Genomic DNA, 17,697 nt, shown 5'->3' with positions numbered 1-17,697 from the left:
GAGAGTAGGTTGGAGATTAGATCAAGTAAGCTTTGTTTTCAGTGCATTTCATTTGGACAGCAAGCACACCCCTTTGGAAAGCTGAATAACCCTCTGAGTGTGGTCATACAGCCCCTTGAGATTGGAGGTTAGAGAGTACTTTGGGGGGGGCAGGGGACAAGAGGGAGTTTAATTCCTTTTGGAAGTTGAGGAGAAGTTGTTACAGCTAGTAAAGTTTGGCAGGGATGTCTGTAACCAAATGAAATTAGGGAGCAGGTGATGGCTACATGTTGATTCAGGAATAACTGGATGAGATCTTACATCTCTATGCAATAAATGGGGTTGGAGTTGCTAGTGTGTTAGCAACAGTAAAAATCTGACTAGGAAAGTGTACAGCTGGACTTTTTCGAAACAACTTTTAACGACTGGAGCTTTTCTGACCTGCTTTGAGGATGGAGGGTCAGAGTCCTGTGGGAGGAGGAGTGTCATGTATCCTTTGAGGTGGTTAGATATAAATGAAACTGTTGACTTGTCAAGGACTGTCAACAAGTGACTAAAAATCTCAAAAAAAGGGGTTACCATTGACCAGAAACTGAACTGGACCAGTCTATGAATGCTATGACTAAGGCCAGATCAGAGACTAGGAAGTCTGAGTAACTCACCCCTCGATTCATCAAAACCTGCCCACAAACAACTGGTCTCCCGGTTAATGCACATGCTGTATAATAAGGGAGTTACTGTGGAGAGGGAAGGTTAAAGGGTGCTGGTGAGAGATATGAGTTGGGATTGAATTGGTACAGGGCATATAAGCAAGATAGGGATGGTTGGGGATATGAGGTCATAGGGAAAATGGGCACAGCATGGTGCCGAAAGTAAGAGAGGCCATAAGGGACAGGTGCAGGGACATAGATGAGGGGCTAGAGGGGCGGGTCATTAGTGTATGCTGGCATGGGGAGTATGAAAAACCATAGAGTGTGGCTGTAGGTATAGGTAGGCCTGGGTATGAGTGGTCAATGAGGGATACATGCAGAGGCAAAGGATCTGTTGCAGATGGGGAGATAAGCATAGGGCATTGGAGGGGCCCTGGGGAATGGGTGCAGAGGGCCTTGGGGCTATGACAGGTTATTTGAGGTGGGGAGATGGGTGTAAAGTTGAATAGGAAGTACGAAAGATGCCAAGAATGGGTAGATGAGCGTAAGACACATTATGGGCCATGGATTGGTGCAGGGGCATAGTGGCTTTGACAGGCTGCCCAGATGAGATAGATTTGAATAGGGACTATGAGACACAATGGGGGGTGGATAGATGGGCACAGGGGAGTATGAATACCCATGGGGATGGGTACAGGAACATATGTTGCATGGATGGGGCAGAGAGAGTGAGGGGAGCGAGAGCGGGAGGGATGTTTTACGTTGGAATCTTCTGAACTTTGCTTACAGTGTCAGCTTCCCCAGTGTGGCTGTCTGTGCAGCTACCACCATTCCCCCAAAAGGAACTGGAAAGCTTCTTAGGCTCTTTCACATCACCTTGACCTAACTCCCCGTCCAGCACACAACCTTAGATGAAAAATGTGAAATGTGAGGGACTGTTTCTAAGATGTGTTCAGACTCTGCACCTCCAAACCCAGGAACGGAAGCTGAAACCTAAGTTTCAATGTTTCACGTCAGAATAGGTATATTGAAGTAACCCAGGATTGAAGCAATATTGAAGTCTGATCTCAATCTCATCTTCAGAACCAACTTTGATCTGTACTTTAAATAGTTGCATCTATGTTTTAGCTAATAACTTCACCACCATTCACTTTAATAACTTTCAGCATTAGCTGTGTAAGAAGCGAACCTTGTATCTTATTTAATATGCAAAACTGTGCTTCTGTTTCAATTTACAAATAACCACTGAGAATCTAAGAGAGAAACACATGGGCTTATGTAAATTTCCAGCTCACAGACTCTGTGGAAACACCTGGTATGTGGTTAGGGATCAAATACAACACAAATCAAAGACAAATTCATTCAGTATTGACTGTTCAATATTTACATTTACCTATTATGTTTTTGAACAGGTATCTTGCTACCATCAGGAATCAGTTCCTGCTGAATTATTTTGCCATCTGCTGTTTTTTTGTTTACCTGCAAAAATAAAACACAAAGCTATGGAATGTACTCATTTCTCCAGGTTCATCTCCAATTCTCAATGATATTCTACAAGAAGTTCAAACTTCACCACATTTACACATTTCACCCTAATCCAATCAATTCATTTAGGCTTTTCAAACGGAGATTATTTTTCCCCTAAACTGTTTTGTTCCTGGGTATGGGAAACAGGATAGACCTGTTGTTCCTCTCCACTCTGGATCAGGGCTCATTTTTGGACAGTGGGCAGAACCCCTCCTGTCTCAGAGACATAGCCTTACTTCTGTCAGCTTGCTGTACAATAAGAAAGAGGAGGACGCAAGATTAAAAGGGGCAGAAAGGCCCTGGAAATAGTTTTATTTAACAAAGTGCAATGGAAGCTGAGGCCTCTAGGAAGAGTTAAGGGGAAATTAAGAACTCAGTCCACATCCACAACATTCTCCACAGTGTACTGTGACCTTTTATGAACGTATGTCTTGCAGAAATTAGATATCAGGTTACTTGCATGCAGGAACTTTATTTGCAAGAATCTTATCCAATGCTTTAAATTGTCTGCTCCATTTTTTAAAGCTCTCAGCTTCCAATTCTTCCTAGCAGTTTGCTACAGGTTGTTTACTTTTCTAAGTCCACTGTCAAGACATAATTACTCAAGCACAGTGAGCATAGAATAGTCAGACTTGCATAGTCAAATATTGAATGATTGATCACTATGGCTTCCAAAAATGCAGTGCAACACGTGTAACCAATGTGACTGTTTGAAGACTGATGCGCTGTGCCTTATGTGAATTAAGCGAACCAATGACACCATCTGAAGGAAGAGAGGGAAGTTTTTACAGCATCATGGCCAATATGTATCCTTCTGCAGATTATCTGGCCACGTTACTTCTTGCAATCTAAAGGAGTTTAAATTACCACAATGACCACTTAAAGTGTACTCAATTAGATGTTATTTCCTTTGGTATGCCCATATCTGGGGAATGTGCAGCATAATTTAAAACAGTATACAAGACAAACTGACATCTCCTCACTATCTCATTATGGCTTGATTTCAAGGGTTGCATTACCTCTGGCTTCTCCTAGTCACCTCTTGTAACTTGGAAAGTTACACTTTTCTTTTACAAATGTAAACAGAATTTCATTATTGGTGAGACTAAATTTAGAGCTGAAAATGTGTTGCTGGAAAAGCGCAGCAGGTCAGGCAGCATCCAAGGAGCAGGAGAATCGACGTTTCGGGCATGAGCCCTTCTCAGTTTCCTCTTTTTGTTACAACATAGACCAAATTGGTTGAAGAAGTCAGTCAGTGCTTTGTCGAGTCGGAAAACAGGGAAAAAATAAACCATTCACTGGACTGCAATGTTGTGTACGAAAGCGTAGGAGCACAATAGCAAGAGCTGATGAATCCCTTGAGCCTGTTTTGCCTTTCTATAAAGTTACGATTTTAGCCTCAACTTCACATTCCTGCTTGTTCCTAATGACCCTGAACTCCCCAACGTACTTTCTAATGTTGGGCTGAAATATTTTCTCAGACCCCTGGGCTAACCTCATACCATGAATATTGGGCTGGTCGTTAGGACATTGTAGAAATCTATGCCTGTTTTAGAATGTTATGCAGCCCTTGATCTGACATGGTTTACTGCCAGCACAGCCTCCAGAACAAAGGTATTTTTTGGGATCGGTGAACTGCTGGTGGAGGTACAACTGACAAGGCTTCAAACTAATTGGGTCCGCTCTTGATCCTCCCAGTCAGAGTGAAAGGTAAAGTCACCATAGTCCTAGTGGACCACAGGGCTGCTCTCTCATTAAGGGTCATCACACCTCAGGCAAGAGGAAAGTTTATGGAGGAGAATCCTTCATGCCAATATCAGCTGGTAAAGGAATTGATCCCAAACTGTTGGTGTCACCATACATTGTAACCTAGCTGCCTATCCATCTGAGCTAAAACAACTCCATGGTCAGAACGAGCTCCACTATATCTGAAGGAGCTACTCCTATTCCTCTGTTCCTTCTAGTCCACATTTTACTTTCAATACAGTTTGAAAAATTAGTCCATTAGTGATGTAGCACTGGAGTAAACTTACTGTAAAATCATGACATAATATCGTTTCAATGTCATCATACTCATAGTCAAGGACACCCTGGAGTGATCTATATTAACAGAAAAAAGATACATTAAAATTTAGATAATTCATTTTTCCTTTTTTAAATAGAATATGGTAAAGTCAGCAATTGTTCTCAACCCTAATTGTCCTTGAATTGAGTGCCTTGCTAGGCCATTTCAGAGGGCAGTCAAAAGTCATCTCAATTGCAATGGGTCTGGGTCACATGTAAGCTAGACCAGATCTGGATGGCAGATTTCCCTATCTAAAGAACATTAGTGAATTACTATTGCATTCAATAGTAGTCAGACCAATCATTATTTCACCATTACTGAATCTAACTTGGGATTTATTATTTGCATCTAATTTAAATCAACTGCCTTGGTGGGATTTAGAATCCAAGTCACAGAGCATTAGACAGAGATCTGGGTTATTAGTCTAATAGATGCCCCTATCTCCCTTTGTTGATTAATGCATGAGGAGATGTTTGAGTCCACTCACGTTCCCAGTGTTGGTGAGAGTTCCTTCAAATCTTCCAATGTTGGTGGCACACTGAGTAGCTTCTTGTACAAAGCCAATGGGAAGTGAAAAGTACAAATAAAGCCATTGGACACAGCAAGACCACAGAGAATTCCCACCAAATAAAATGCGTTATCTATTTCTGGTTCCTGTACATATTACAAAGAAAAGAAATGGAATTGTGAAATTCTTCCTTGCAAAGTCTTCACAATACTTTTTAATCATATAATCAAGGTTTCAGTTGACATCATAAGAGAAATTTTCCCAACTATGTGCTTCCAAAGGAAAGCTTCATCTGCCAGCTGAGAGCTTACTGAAATTCTGACCTTCAATTTAGAATATGCCAAATTAGTGCAATTTATTTTACCAGGCAATTTCTTTTGTATACAATATTAATTTGTTTAGAGGCCACAGCAGGAACACATAGTAAACAGGATTACACATTATATTAGCAAGATACAGGCTCTCATATGTCAGGGATCCAGAAAATCATCTCTTTTGTAATGATACACCAATTTAGCCGTCATGAAGAAATATCCTATGGTCCCAATCCCAATATCAACAATTTTTTAACTAGGTGGTTTTTCAAAATTATTTAATTCACTCATGGGATGTGGGTATCTCGAGCGAGGCCAGCATTTATTGCCCATCCTTAGCTGCCCTTGAGAAGGTGGCAGTGAGCTGCATTCTCAAACCAGCACAATGCCAACAGGGAGAGAATTCCAGGATTTTGACCTGATGATACTGAAGCAACGGTGATTATTTCAGAGTTGTTGCAGCTGAAATACTTATTTTGCAACCAGTCACAGAAGCAGGAGACCCGATTGAGGGTCTTCTCTCTAAGTTGTGGCACATTTCTGCTCAACGCATCTGTCTTAAACATTATTCAGCATTCTCAACAATTTAATATTTAACCCTAAGTCTGAACCCCCAGGAAAGAAAAATTCCACTGGTTGTACACTACAGGAGCCATTCATCACAAAAGCATTTTGGAAATTAGGATCGTAGAATCCTGACAATGCGGAAACAGGCCATTAGCCCAACAGTGACCCTCCAAAGACCATCCCGTCCAGACCCATTCCTCTACCCTATCCATGTAAACCTAATTTCCCATGGCTAACCCACCTAGTCTGCACATTCTGAATACTATGGGCAATTTAGCAATGCCAGTCCACCTAACTTGCACACCTTTGGACTGGGGGAGGAAACTAGAGCACCTGACAGAAATCCACACAGACACAGGAAGACTGTGCAAACTCCACACGGACAGTCGCCTGAGGGTGGAATTGAACCTGGATATCTGGCATTGTGAGGCAGCAGTGCTAACCACTGAGCTACCATGTCACCCCTCAAAACATGTATTCATAAAGGTTTACATTTATAAATTTAATGTCTCATTACATTTGAGTTCAGCAATGTTGTCAGTTGGAATGACATAGCAGCTGAATTGCCATAGAGTAGCAGTTTTTAAACATTATCTTTATTAAAAATTATTTATTTATAATAAACTATTAATTTATGGGCAGAGGTGCTAAGGCTGGTAAGTATTTATTGTCCATCCCTGGTCAACATGAGAAGGCTAACTGGACATCTATAGTATAGGGACATCCTTAATTCTCAAATGGATAAATTACTCAGTTACCAATAAGAAACAAGATGCCCACGGTAGTAACAGGAACAATGTAAAAAGCAACATCCCTTGAATGGTTGTTTTTGCAGCAGCAGGAGCAATGACAGCAAGGACAAGGGGGTGCTGGAAGGTAAATTTCCCTCTTAAAGACTTACCTCGTGAATAGCCGGAGTGAAGGCCCAAGAGGAGTGGACACAGACACAGGGATGGCTGAGCAAGTGAACTGATATATTTGGGTATGGCTAAATTCAAGACACTGCACGCATGTGGTGGGTTGGTAAAGGAGCAGATTGTGAGGAAGATTTTGGAAATACGCAGAAGTAACAGGGTTGTTGTCAGGGGTGACTTTAACTTCCCTAATATTGATTGGAATCTACTCAGTTCAAATAGTTTGGATGGAGCAGTTTTTGGTCAGGTGTGTGCAGGAAGGGTTTCTGACTCAATATGTGGATAGGCTGATTAGAGGGGAGGCCATATTGGATTTGGTGCTTGGCAATGAACCATGTCAGATCTCTCATTGGGAGAAGCATTTCAGTGATAGTGATCACAACTTCCTGACCTTTACTATACTTATTGAAAGGGAGGGGAGCAGAGAGTATGGGAAAGTATTTAATTGGGGGAGGGGGAATTACAATGCCATTAGGCAGGAACTGGGGTGCCTAAATTGGGAACAGATGTTCTCAGGGAAATGCGCAACAGAAATGTGGAGGTTGTTTAGGAAGCACTTGCGGATAGTACTGGACAGGTTTGTCCCACTGAGGCAAGGAAGGGATGGTAGGTTGAAAGAACCTTGGGTGACAGGGGATATGGAACATCTAGTCAAGAGGAAGAAAAAAGCTTACTTAAGGTTGAGGAGGCAAGGATCAGACAGGGCTCTAGAGGGTTACAAGGTAGCCAGGAAGGAACTGAAGAATGGACTTAGGAAAGCTAGAAAGGGGCATGAAAAAGCTTTAGTGGGCAGGTTTAAGAAAAACTCTAAGGTATTCCACACTTGTGAGGAACAAGAGGATGGCCAGAGTGAGGGTAGGGTGGATCAGGGATAGTGGAGGGAACTAGCACTTGGAGTTGGAGAGGTAGGGGAGGTTCTTAATGAATACTTTGCTTCAGTATTCACTGCTGAGAGGGATCTTGACATCTGAGGACAGTGCAAAATAGTCTGATATGCTCGAACAGGTTGATGTTAGGAAGGAGGATGTGCTGAAAAGTTTGAAAAACATAAGGATAGATAAACACCCTGGGCAGACGGGATATATCCAAGGTTACCACAGGAAGCAAAGGAAGAAATTGCTGTGCCTTTGGCAATGAACTTTGTGTCCTCACTGTCCACTGGAGTGGTGTCAGAAGATTGGAGGGTGGCAAATGTTAGTCCTTTGTTCAAGAAAGGGAATAGGGATAACCTTGGGAATTACAGACCAGTCAGTCTTATGTCAGTGGTGGGCAAAGTATTGGAGAGGATTCTGAGAGACAGAATTTATGATTACGTGGAAAACTGTAGTTTGATTAGAGATAGTCAGCAATGCTTTGAGGGGGGCAGGTCATGTCTCACAAGCCTTACTGAATTCTTTGAGGATGTGACAAAACACTTTGATGAAGGTAGAGCAGCTGTTTGATAAATTTCTCATGGTAGTTTCATTCAGAAAGTGAGGACACATGGAATTAAGGGAAATCTGGCTGTCTGGATACAGAATTGGCTGGTCCTTGAGGACAGAGGGTGGTGGTAGATGGAAAGCATTCAGTCTGGAGCTCAGTGAACAGTAGTATTCCATAGGAATCAGTTCAAGAACCTCTGCTCCTTGTGCTTTTTATAAATGACTTGGATGACAAAATGGAAGAGTGGGTTAGTATGTTTGTCAATGACATGAAGGTTGGTTGAGTTGTGGATATTTGGAGGGCTGCGTAGGTTGCAACAGGACATTGACAGGATGCAGAACTAGGGTGATAAGTGTCAGATAGAGTTCAACCTGGAAAAGTATGAAGTCATTCATTTTGGAGGGTGGAATTTGAATGCAGAATATAGGGTTAAAAGCAGGATTCTCGGCAATGTGGAGGAACAGAGGGATCTTGGGGTCCATGTCCATTGATCACTCAAAGTTGCCACCCAAGTTGTTAGGATTATTAAGAAGGCTTTGTGTATGTTGGCTTTCATTAGCAGGGGGATTGAGTTTAGGAGCTGCGAGGTTATGCTGCAGGTCCATAGAGCCCTGGTTAGACCACACTTGGAATATTGCGTTCAGTTCTGATCGCCTCATTATAGGAAAGATGTGGAAGCTTTTGAGAAGGTGCAGAGCAGATTGACCAGGATGCTGCCTGGACTGGAGGGCATGTCTTATGAAGAAAGGCTGAGGGAGCTAGGGCTTTTCACATTGGAAGGAAGGAGGATGAGAGGTGACTTGATAGAGGTATGCAACATGTTGAGAGGCATAGTGGATAGCCAGAAACTTTTTACCATGTTCTATGTTCTAGGTCTTATTAATTGCATGACATGAAGGCATTGGTATCCATATTGTAAATCAAACTTTTGTCCATTAAAATCCACTTATCTTGTGTGTTAAACACACAAGAATAGACAACAAAAAGAATGGATACTGTTTTTCTTTGGATTTCTATTGCATGCTTATCAGTCACACATTATAATAAGCCTTACCCTGTTAGGGAACCAAAGGAGCTCAGAAGATTTCTTGAGTTTGAATATCCGTTTGTTGTTATACAGTTCTTGAGTAAAGAGGGTGAAGAATTCCTGAGATACCCCAGGGCCGTAACATGGTTCACCTTTAAACCTGACCTGAAATGGCAAGAAGTTGATGCTAATGCATTCCAAAATATTTGAGAGCTTTGTCTTTTGATAACCTTTGGTGTCCCCTTTCTCATTTCATACACTGTTGCTCATTGAAATATGTTATATCACATTTCTTATGAATTACCAGCGTATGAATCAAGTACGTGTTAGCATTGTTTCATTTCCTGAGTAATAACCATTCCACTAGTGATATGGTTAAGAACTGAAAAGTCACCACACATTCAAAGTGCTAGTTGAATTCTCAAAGGATTGCAAATCGGGAATCAGTTAATTATATGCTGATTTAGTATATTGTAAACCCTGGCCCTGAAGATCAAAAAGACCTTACAGCACACTCTAAACATGTGAGGAGTACAGTAGAAGATTTCTGAAAGAGGCTGGGACACTCGCAAGCCAATCAGACCCCTGCTTCTATTTTATATAGAATCATAGAGATGTACAGCATGAAAACAGACCCTTTGGTCCAACTCATCCATGCTGCAAAGTTATCCTCAGCTAATAGAGTCCCATTTGCCAGTACTTGCCCCATATCCCTCCAAACCCTTCCTATTCATGTACCCATCCAAATACCTCTTAAATGTTGCAATTGTACCAGCCTCCACCACTTCCTCTGGCAACTCATTCCATGCATACACCACTGTGTGAAAAAGTTTCCCCTGAGGTCTCTTTTATATCTTTCCCCTCTCATCCTAAACCTATGCCCTCTAGTTATGGACTTCAAGCATCTGCATCAGAAGGTACGTGCCCATCAGATGTAAGAGGAGGAGTAGGCCATTCAGTCCATCAAGTCTGCTCTGTCAGTGAGACCACGGCTGATCTAATCTTCCGTAACTCCACTTTCCTCCTTTTCCACATAACCTTTGATTTCCTTCATTGATTAAACATCAGTCTGTAGCTGGTGACTGAAGGATGATGGTGTGCTTGGAGCAGGAAGCCTTGTCCTGGACTGCAGAAAGTCATTTCCCCACAGCTGATCCATCTTATGGGATTCCCAAATTCCCATCATTTTTGTAAAAATATTGACCAAAAATAGAGACCTGAAAATGCAGTCAGAGTTTCACCTTTGACTTCATGTGCAAAGGATATGGACTAATTTGTAAAAAAAACTATTTTGATGCTGAGTTGACAATTAGATTTATACAACTACTTCACAAATCAATCAAAAATCACCAGTTGTTGATAGGTGTAGTCCCGTACCTCAACAGCAGCGTAATAAGCAGCTGATTGAATCCTTCTTAATTCTTGCAGTCCATCCTGAAAAATTGACATCCTTGAAACGCAGAGGCGCAGTATTGGTTGAAGGATCTGTTGATACAAATTTTTTTGCATTGAAGGAAACTATTATAGTTTGTAAATGTACAGAGAGAGAGAGAGAGAGACACACACACACAAAAAATCCAAAACATAGTCTTGAGCCTGAAAGTAACAGACGTCCCAAATTCACTGTTGGCATCATTACTAACTACCAGCTGTTACCGTTCTCTACTCACCATGTGGAAAATTGAAACCAAAGTAAATCAATTTACTGAATCACTCAGTAGAAATTACCAACAAGATTGCATGTTTTGGACTTTTAACATGAATCAAGTCCCATGTGAATTAACAAGAAAATGATACTTAAAACAGAAGGTACATTTCAGGTTAAAACAGTCACTGTGAAGAACCACAAGCAGTTGCATCGTTTCTATTGCCACAGATACATGGCATTGCGTTGTTATAAAGTTCTACAACATCCTGTTCATTGTTTACACACAGTGGTATCTGACAATAAACTTCACTTTCAGATTTTGCAGGTACACTTACTGCCAGCGAAGCACGCTTCTCTGGATCCTCTCTCCCTCGAGTCATGGCAGCCTCGATACTGTTGCTTTCCAGAGTTTATTTTCAACACCCCAGCTTATCTTTGGAAAACACTTAGAAACTTATTAACTCTAAGCCATGCATAAAGCTTTCCAGGTTACAGACCTTTTTTAGCTAGTTCTAAAAGACGATTTGCCCATAAGATACAGGAAAAGAAGTAGGCCATTCGGCCTAATGGTTTAGGCTGTCATTTAATCATGTATGATTAATTTCTCAATCCCATTCTCTTGCCTTAATAATCAAGAACCTATCTCCAAATTAAATACATTCAATGACTCGGCATCCACAGCCTTCTGTGGCAATGAGTCCCACAGGCTCACGACCCTCAGGTTGAAGAAATTCCTCCTCATCCCAGTCCTAAAAGGTCACCCCTTTATTCTGAGGCTGTGCCCTCTGGCCCTAGTCTCTCTACACCTCCACTCTATCCAGACTTTTAAGTATTGTGTACATTTCTATGAGATTCCATCTCATTCTTCTAAACTCCATTGAGTACAGATCCAGAGATTTCAACCATCCCTCTTATGACAAGCTCTTCATACCCAACATCATTCTTGTAAACCTCCTCCTGGCCTCCTCCAAGGCCAGAATATCTTTCCTGAGATACAAGGACCAGAACTGCTCTCAATGTTCCAAACGCAGCCTGACCAGAGCCTTTACACAGCCTCAGCATTACACTTCTGCTCTTCTATTTCTCTTGAAATAAATGCCAAAATTGCATTTGCCTTCCCAACTGCCAACTGAACTTGCATGCTACCCTTAACAAAATCCTGAATGAGGACTCCCAAGTTTCTTAGTGCTCAGATTTTCGAAGCCTTATGCCATTTGGAAAATAGTCCACATCTCTATTCTTCTGACTAAAGTGGGTAACCACACTTTTCTAGATTGTATTGCATATGCCATTTCTTTACCCACTCTCCTAGCCTGTCCAAGTCCCTCTGCAGCCTCTTTGCTTCCTTAACACTACCTGTCCCTCTGCCCATCTTTGCATCATCTATAAACATAGTTCCTTCGTTAATGTATAACGTGAATAGTTGTGGTCTCAATACAAAACCCTGTGGAACTCCACTAATCATTGGCTGTCTTCCTTATCTCTACTCTCTGCTTTCTGCCAGTCAGCCAATCCTCTACCCATGTCAGTACCTTGCTTCTAACACTATGGGCTTGTATCCTATTTAGCAGTCTCCTGTGCAGCACAATGTCAAAGACCTATTGGAAATCCAAATAGATCACATCCAATGGTACTCCATTGTCTAACTTGTGCATTAACCTCCTCGATCTCATCCTTAGTAATGGATGCTAAAATCTAACCAATAACTGAGGTCAGGCTAACCAGCTAATAGTTCCTATATTCTGCCTCCCTCCCTTCTTAAACTTTGGTGTTACTTTAGCTATTTTCCAGATCATGTGACACTCTGCACCTCCAGCAATTCTTTAAAGATCACCACCAATGCCTCTATAATCCCCTCAGCTAGCTCCTTCAGAATTCTAGCGTACAGCCCACCTGGTGCGGATGATTTATGCAGCTCAGACCTTTTCAGCCCCCTCTTTTCCTTCATGATAGCATTCACCTCAGCCCCCGAACTCTCTTGAAGTTCTGGTTTGCTGTTAGTGTCTTTCACTACGAAAACTGATGCAAAGTACCTATTCAGTTCATCCATCCTTTGTCCCCCATTACTACTTCTCCAGCCTCATTTTTCAGCGGGCCAGTGTCCAGTCTCACTTACCTTGCGTACTATTTTTAGATTACTGGCTAGCTTTCTCTCATTTTGCATATTCCGCCTCCTTATTGTTTTTTATGTGATCCTCTGCTGTTTTTGAAAGGCTTCCCACTAATCTCCACCACATTGTAGGCTTTTCTATTTGTTTTTATGCTAGCCCTGATTTCCCTGTCCGGCCATTACTGCCTCATCCTCCTCTTACTATGTTTATTCTTCCTGGAGATGATTTTCTGCTTTGCGTCCCGAATTACTCCCAGAAAACCCCGCCAGCCCTCCCTCATTGTAGTTACTTTTCCTCAACTGCAAGACTGTTACATCTGATTCCAGCATCTCCCTCTCAGACTGCAGGTGAATCCTATCATATTATGGTCACTGCACTCTAGAAGTTCCTTCACCTTAAGTTCCCTAATCAAGTCTGCTTTATTACACATCGTCAAATCCAGACTTGCCTGCTTCCTATTGGGCTCTACCACATGCTGCTCCAAAAACCATCTCCTAGACGTCCTTTACTTGAGATTCCCTGCCAACCTGATTTTCTCAGTCCACCTGCATATTGACAGCCCCCATGATAATTGTAATAGTGCCTTTCTTATAGACCTTTTCTATCCCCTGATTTATTTTCTTCCTCACATCCTGACTACTGCTAGGAGGCCTAAACCCAACTCCACTCAGGGTGTTTTTCCCTTTGCATTCCTCAACTCTACCCAGAGATTCTACGCCTTCTGACTCCATATCACTTCTTATCAATTTGATTTCATTTCTTACTAACAAGGGAACTGCACCACCATCTTCTAGGCCTTTCAATAGGATGTATATCCTTGGATATTTAGTTCCCAGACCGGATCCCTCTGTACCCACATTTCTATAATACCCACAACATCGAACCTACCAATTTCAATCTGCACTACAAGCTCATTTACCTTGTTTCATATACTGCATGTGTTTAAGTACAGCAGCCTCAGTCCTGCATTGATTGCTCCTCTTCATTGTTCTACTGTACCTGAAGTTAGATTCCTGACCCTTTCCATACTCTCTATCCTATTACTGGTTCTGGAAACTTTAATAGCCTCTGCTGAGCCTTTCCTGTCTAACGTTTTCCCTAATTTTCCATGGAACTGAACCAACCAGCTCCCCCTATTCCTCCCTGACCCCCCACTCCACCCCCCCACCCCCCAAATAAAACCGATCCACAGTGCTAGTTATGTGACTTGCCAGGACTGTGGTCCTAGCATGATTCAGTTGGAGTCTGTCCCATCAGAACAGCTCCCTCCTTCGCATCAGTACTGACGCTAATGTCCCATGAATTCAAACTTGTTTCTCCCATGCCAACCTTTGAGCCATACGTTTACTTCTTTAATCTTGTTGACCCTGTTGTCAATGTGCTCAGAGCTCAGGCAGTAATCCAGCGATTATTACGTTTTTGGTTCTGCTTTTCAATTTAGCCGCAAGCTGCTCATATTCTTTCAGCAAAGCCTCTTTCCACTTTCTACTGATATCACTGGTACCTAAGTCGACCATAACAACTGGATCTTTCCCTCCCACCTCAAATACCTCTGCAACCCAGATGAGATATCCTGAACCCAAGTATGAGGCAGGCAACGCAGCCTTCGGAACTCTCGAGTCTGGCCACAGAGAGTTCACACATTACCTCCAAGAACTCCGGTCACTGTTTCTGCTAAACAGAGAAATAGACCTCTTCCTGAGAAGAACTTTCTCTTGACATGAATTTTCTATGTTCCTCTTTCTATCTCCATATGCATCCTTTCCTTTTGTGTTTACATCTGCATACTGGTCACCTCCGCCCTCCAGCTCCTCAAAGAAGCCATTCTGCTTCTTTCATAACTTCCTTCCTTTTATGCCTAATTGAGAAGGCAGCTTGTGGGTCCTGAAGATACATATATCAGCAAATCCCAGTGCCTTACCCACCAACCCTACTGAAGATATCAGTAAAAGAGGGCACTACCAAAATTGATCAACCTCCATGCAGGTGATGAAAACTTAGTGAACAGCGAGAGCTTCTCTCTTACAACTTGTAGCACAACATTGAAGACGGTGTTAAAACACACCTCAGTTCATACATTTATAATTACCTAATGATTAGCATACATGTTACAAAACACAAGATAATACGTACATTTTTTTTAAGTATTATGGATTCCAGATTCAATAATTCAAGTTTTGTTTCCAAATCAAAGATGCAAGGATACGGAACTAATTGTTGTAGAACCTATGAAAGAAATAAACAAATACTGTAAGTTCATGAAACCCAGTGACATATTTATATGTTCTTCCCAAAGTAATAAATGATTTCTAAGCAATATACACCCAACACAACTTAAGAATTTCCATTGACGTTGTCTTACTGCTCCAGTTCACCATTCATTTATGCAAATATATGATTTCCATAAATACCTATCTCTGAAGAGCTGGCAGATAGCAATACCCCAAAGTAAAATTGGGGAATTTATCGTGGCAGGATGAAAAAGCTTCCATTCTGAGCAATAATTTGATGGTGCTCAAAATTTCTCAAGATTGTGTTGAAATACATCAGAGGTTCTGACAGCCATTGTAACCAAATTTACTTGAAAGACGAGTATAGGGATCTTCAGTGTTTTAAAAAATGTTTCAGTTTCGAGCAACCAGGACGATACTTGGCAAATGGGAACTGCTGAGAACTCAGGTTACAGCTGTGGAAATATTAAGTCACAGCAAATGAACCTCAACAAATGGGAGAATCTGACACAGACTCAGAAAGAGGGAAGACTCAGATGGTTAATGCTGCAGATGTCAGGATTGCTCTCAATAGTCCCTCACTTTAACTTCGGTGTATCTCAAAGTTTGATCAACTGGTGAAGCTAGTGGTTTCATGTCACTACAATGCAGCAGCAACAGGAGTGGTGCTCACCACAAGCAGAATACTGCCAACAAGGCAGAAAGACATGCTGCAGGTTATATGTCCAAAAGACTGGTGGATCCTATTGAACAGCTTGTGCCTTCAGCTGTTTGCAATAAGCAAGTGTGGGATCGTGTTCAAATAATGACCAGAATCAGTGAGTGGCAAAAATAGCCTCTTATTCAGTGGCACAGCACAAGTTTGAGGTGGCAATAGAATCCTGAAATACAGCTCTTACATACATTAAAATTCCATTACTATGGTGTAACATTTTTTATCTGTAGTACATAAAGGTTTGAGGGGCTTCTGTCCTGGGAGACAGGAGATGGGTTAAAACGTGTGCTAAGTGCTGGCTGTTACTTTTGAAGGGATCAAGAGTGTCTGCCTGGTCTGTTTGCATAATTAAGAGGTGTTAGTCCTTTTGTTTTTTAAGTTAGTAAATGCGAGTAAAAAATACTAGGCCTACATGCTCTAAAGAAGTTAGAAGTTGTCCCTGTACTTAAGAATAAAGGATATTAAACGGATTACCACAGCTGGGCTGTGAGATTTGTTTACTTTTGCTGGTGCAGGTTCATAGCTCCTTGAAAGTGGAGTCGCAGGTATATAGGATAGTGAAGAAGGCATTTGGTCTGCCTTCCTTTATTGGTCAGAGTATTGAGTACAGGAGTTGGGAGGTCATGTTGCGGCTGGACAGGACATTGGTTAGGCCACTATTGGTATCCTTCCTATCGGAAAGATGTTGTGAAACTTGAACGGGTTCAGAAAAGATTTACAAGGATGTTGCCAGGGTTGGAGGATTTAAGCTATAGGGAGATGCTGAACAGGTTGGGGCTGTTTTCTTTGGAGCGTCGGAGGCTGAGGGGTGACCTTATAGAGGTTTACAAAATTATGAGGGGCATGAATAGGGTAAGTAGACAAAGTCTTTTCACTGGGGTCAGGGAGTCCAGAACTAGAGGGCATAGGTTTAAGGTGAGAGGGGAAAGATATAAAAGAGACTTACGGGGGATCTTTTTCACACAGAGGCTGATACGTGTATGGAATGAGCAGCCAGAGGAAGTGGTGGAGGCTGGTACCATTCCAACATTTAGGAGGCATTTGGATGGGTCTGTGAATAGGAAGGGTTTAGAGGGATATGGGCCCGGTACTAGCAGGTGGGACTAGATTGGGTTGGGATATCTGTTGGCATTGATGAGTTGGACTGAAGGGTCTGTTCCCATGCAGTACATCTCTATGACTCTATAACTCTATGCAATTTCATGGAAGCGCTGTTTAGTCAGTTTGTTTCTTAAAGGGATAATGGCCCAGTTAAAAAGGATTTAACGGGTACTTACTAATTGGAGAATTTACTCAGGTCCAGGAGATGTTTCGTAAGGGCTGATTAATATTATAATGTTTCATGGAGACTTGATGGGGATGGTATTGTTCTGTATGCTGTGCTTATTCAGGAGGTAGCAAAGGCTAATAAGGTGTGAAAATGCCATAATGGGTTTGAGAGGGTTGTTTTGATTAGAAAGGGTTATTTTAAATTTGGATAGTAAAATATACTACTGAACCACAGCTTTATGAATGAATGAATGACAGGTAAGTAACAGGTTAATAAAGGCTTATGAATGAATGAAAAGGAACCCGGTATTAATGAATATAGTGTGAGCTGGTGAGTGAGTTAATAAAGAATACCGATAACACAATATCTCACACAAGGTACCGAACAAACCCAATAGCGTGTGCTTGCAAAACTTGCAATACAATGTTTAATGTTAGATTTGCTTCTGCAATTGGAAAATATTTGCTGAATAACCCTGAATGAGTGAGAAATACCTGACAAACTATTTAGGATTACCTGCCGGGTGCACAATGCAGGGCACTTGTGTGTATTAGAAGCTACAACTATCAATTCACAGGGCCTTATTCAGAATCATAAAGATGTACAGCACGGAAACAGACCCTTTGGTCCATGCCGACCAGATACCACAACCTAATCTAGTCCCACCTGTCAGCACCTGCCCACATCCTCCAAACCCTTCCTATTCATATACCCATCCAGATGTCTTTTAAATGTTGCAATTGTACCGG

The 17,697-nt window shown here is 41.8% G+C and overlaps 1 protein-coding gene across 2 annotated transcripts in view; it reads right to left on the bottom strand.

Annotated features, from left to right (window-relative positions):
* Positions 1-17,697, bottom strand: part of LOC140485597 (probable E3 ubiquitin-protein ligase HERC4) — a 58,014-nt gene that overhangs the window by 7,035 nt on the left and 33,282 nt on the right. For both annotated transcript variants that reach the window (XM_072583887.1, XM_072583886.1), the window contains 6 exons: positions 14,866-14,958; positions 10,351-10,458; positions 9,001-9,138; positions 4,709-4,875; positions 4,190-4,256; positions 2,023-2,108 (listed from right to left, as the gene is read on the bottom strand). In XM_072583887.1, coding sequence (XP_072439988.1) covers positions 2,023-2,108; positions 4,190-4,256; positions 4,709-4,875; positions 9,001-9,138; positions 10,351-10,458; positions 14,866-14,958 — 659 coding nt within the window. The remainder of the gene's footprint in view (positions 1-2,022; positions 2,109-4,189; positions 4,257-4,708; positions 4,876-9,000; positions 9,139-10,350; positions 10,459-14,865; positions 14,959-17,697) is intronic.

The sequence above is a fragment of the Chiloscyllium punctatum genome, chromosome 14 (assembly GCF_047496795.1).
Source record: "Chiloscyllium punctatum isolate Juve2018m chromosome 14, sChiPun1.3, whole genome shotgun sequence".
NCBI classification, from domain to species: domain Eukaryota; kingdom Metazoa; phylum Chordata; class Chondrichthyes; order Orectolobiformes; family Hemiscylliidae; genus Chiloscyllium; species Chiloscyllium punctatum.
This window is presented reverse-complemented; position numbering and strand designations above follow the sequence as displayed.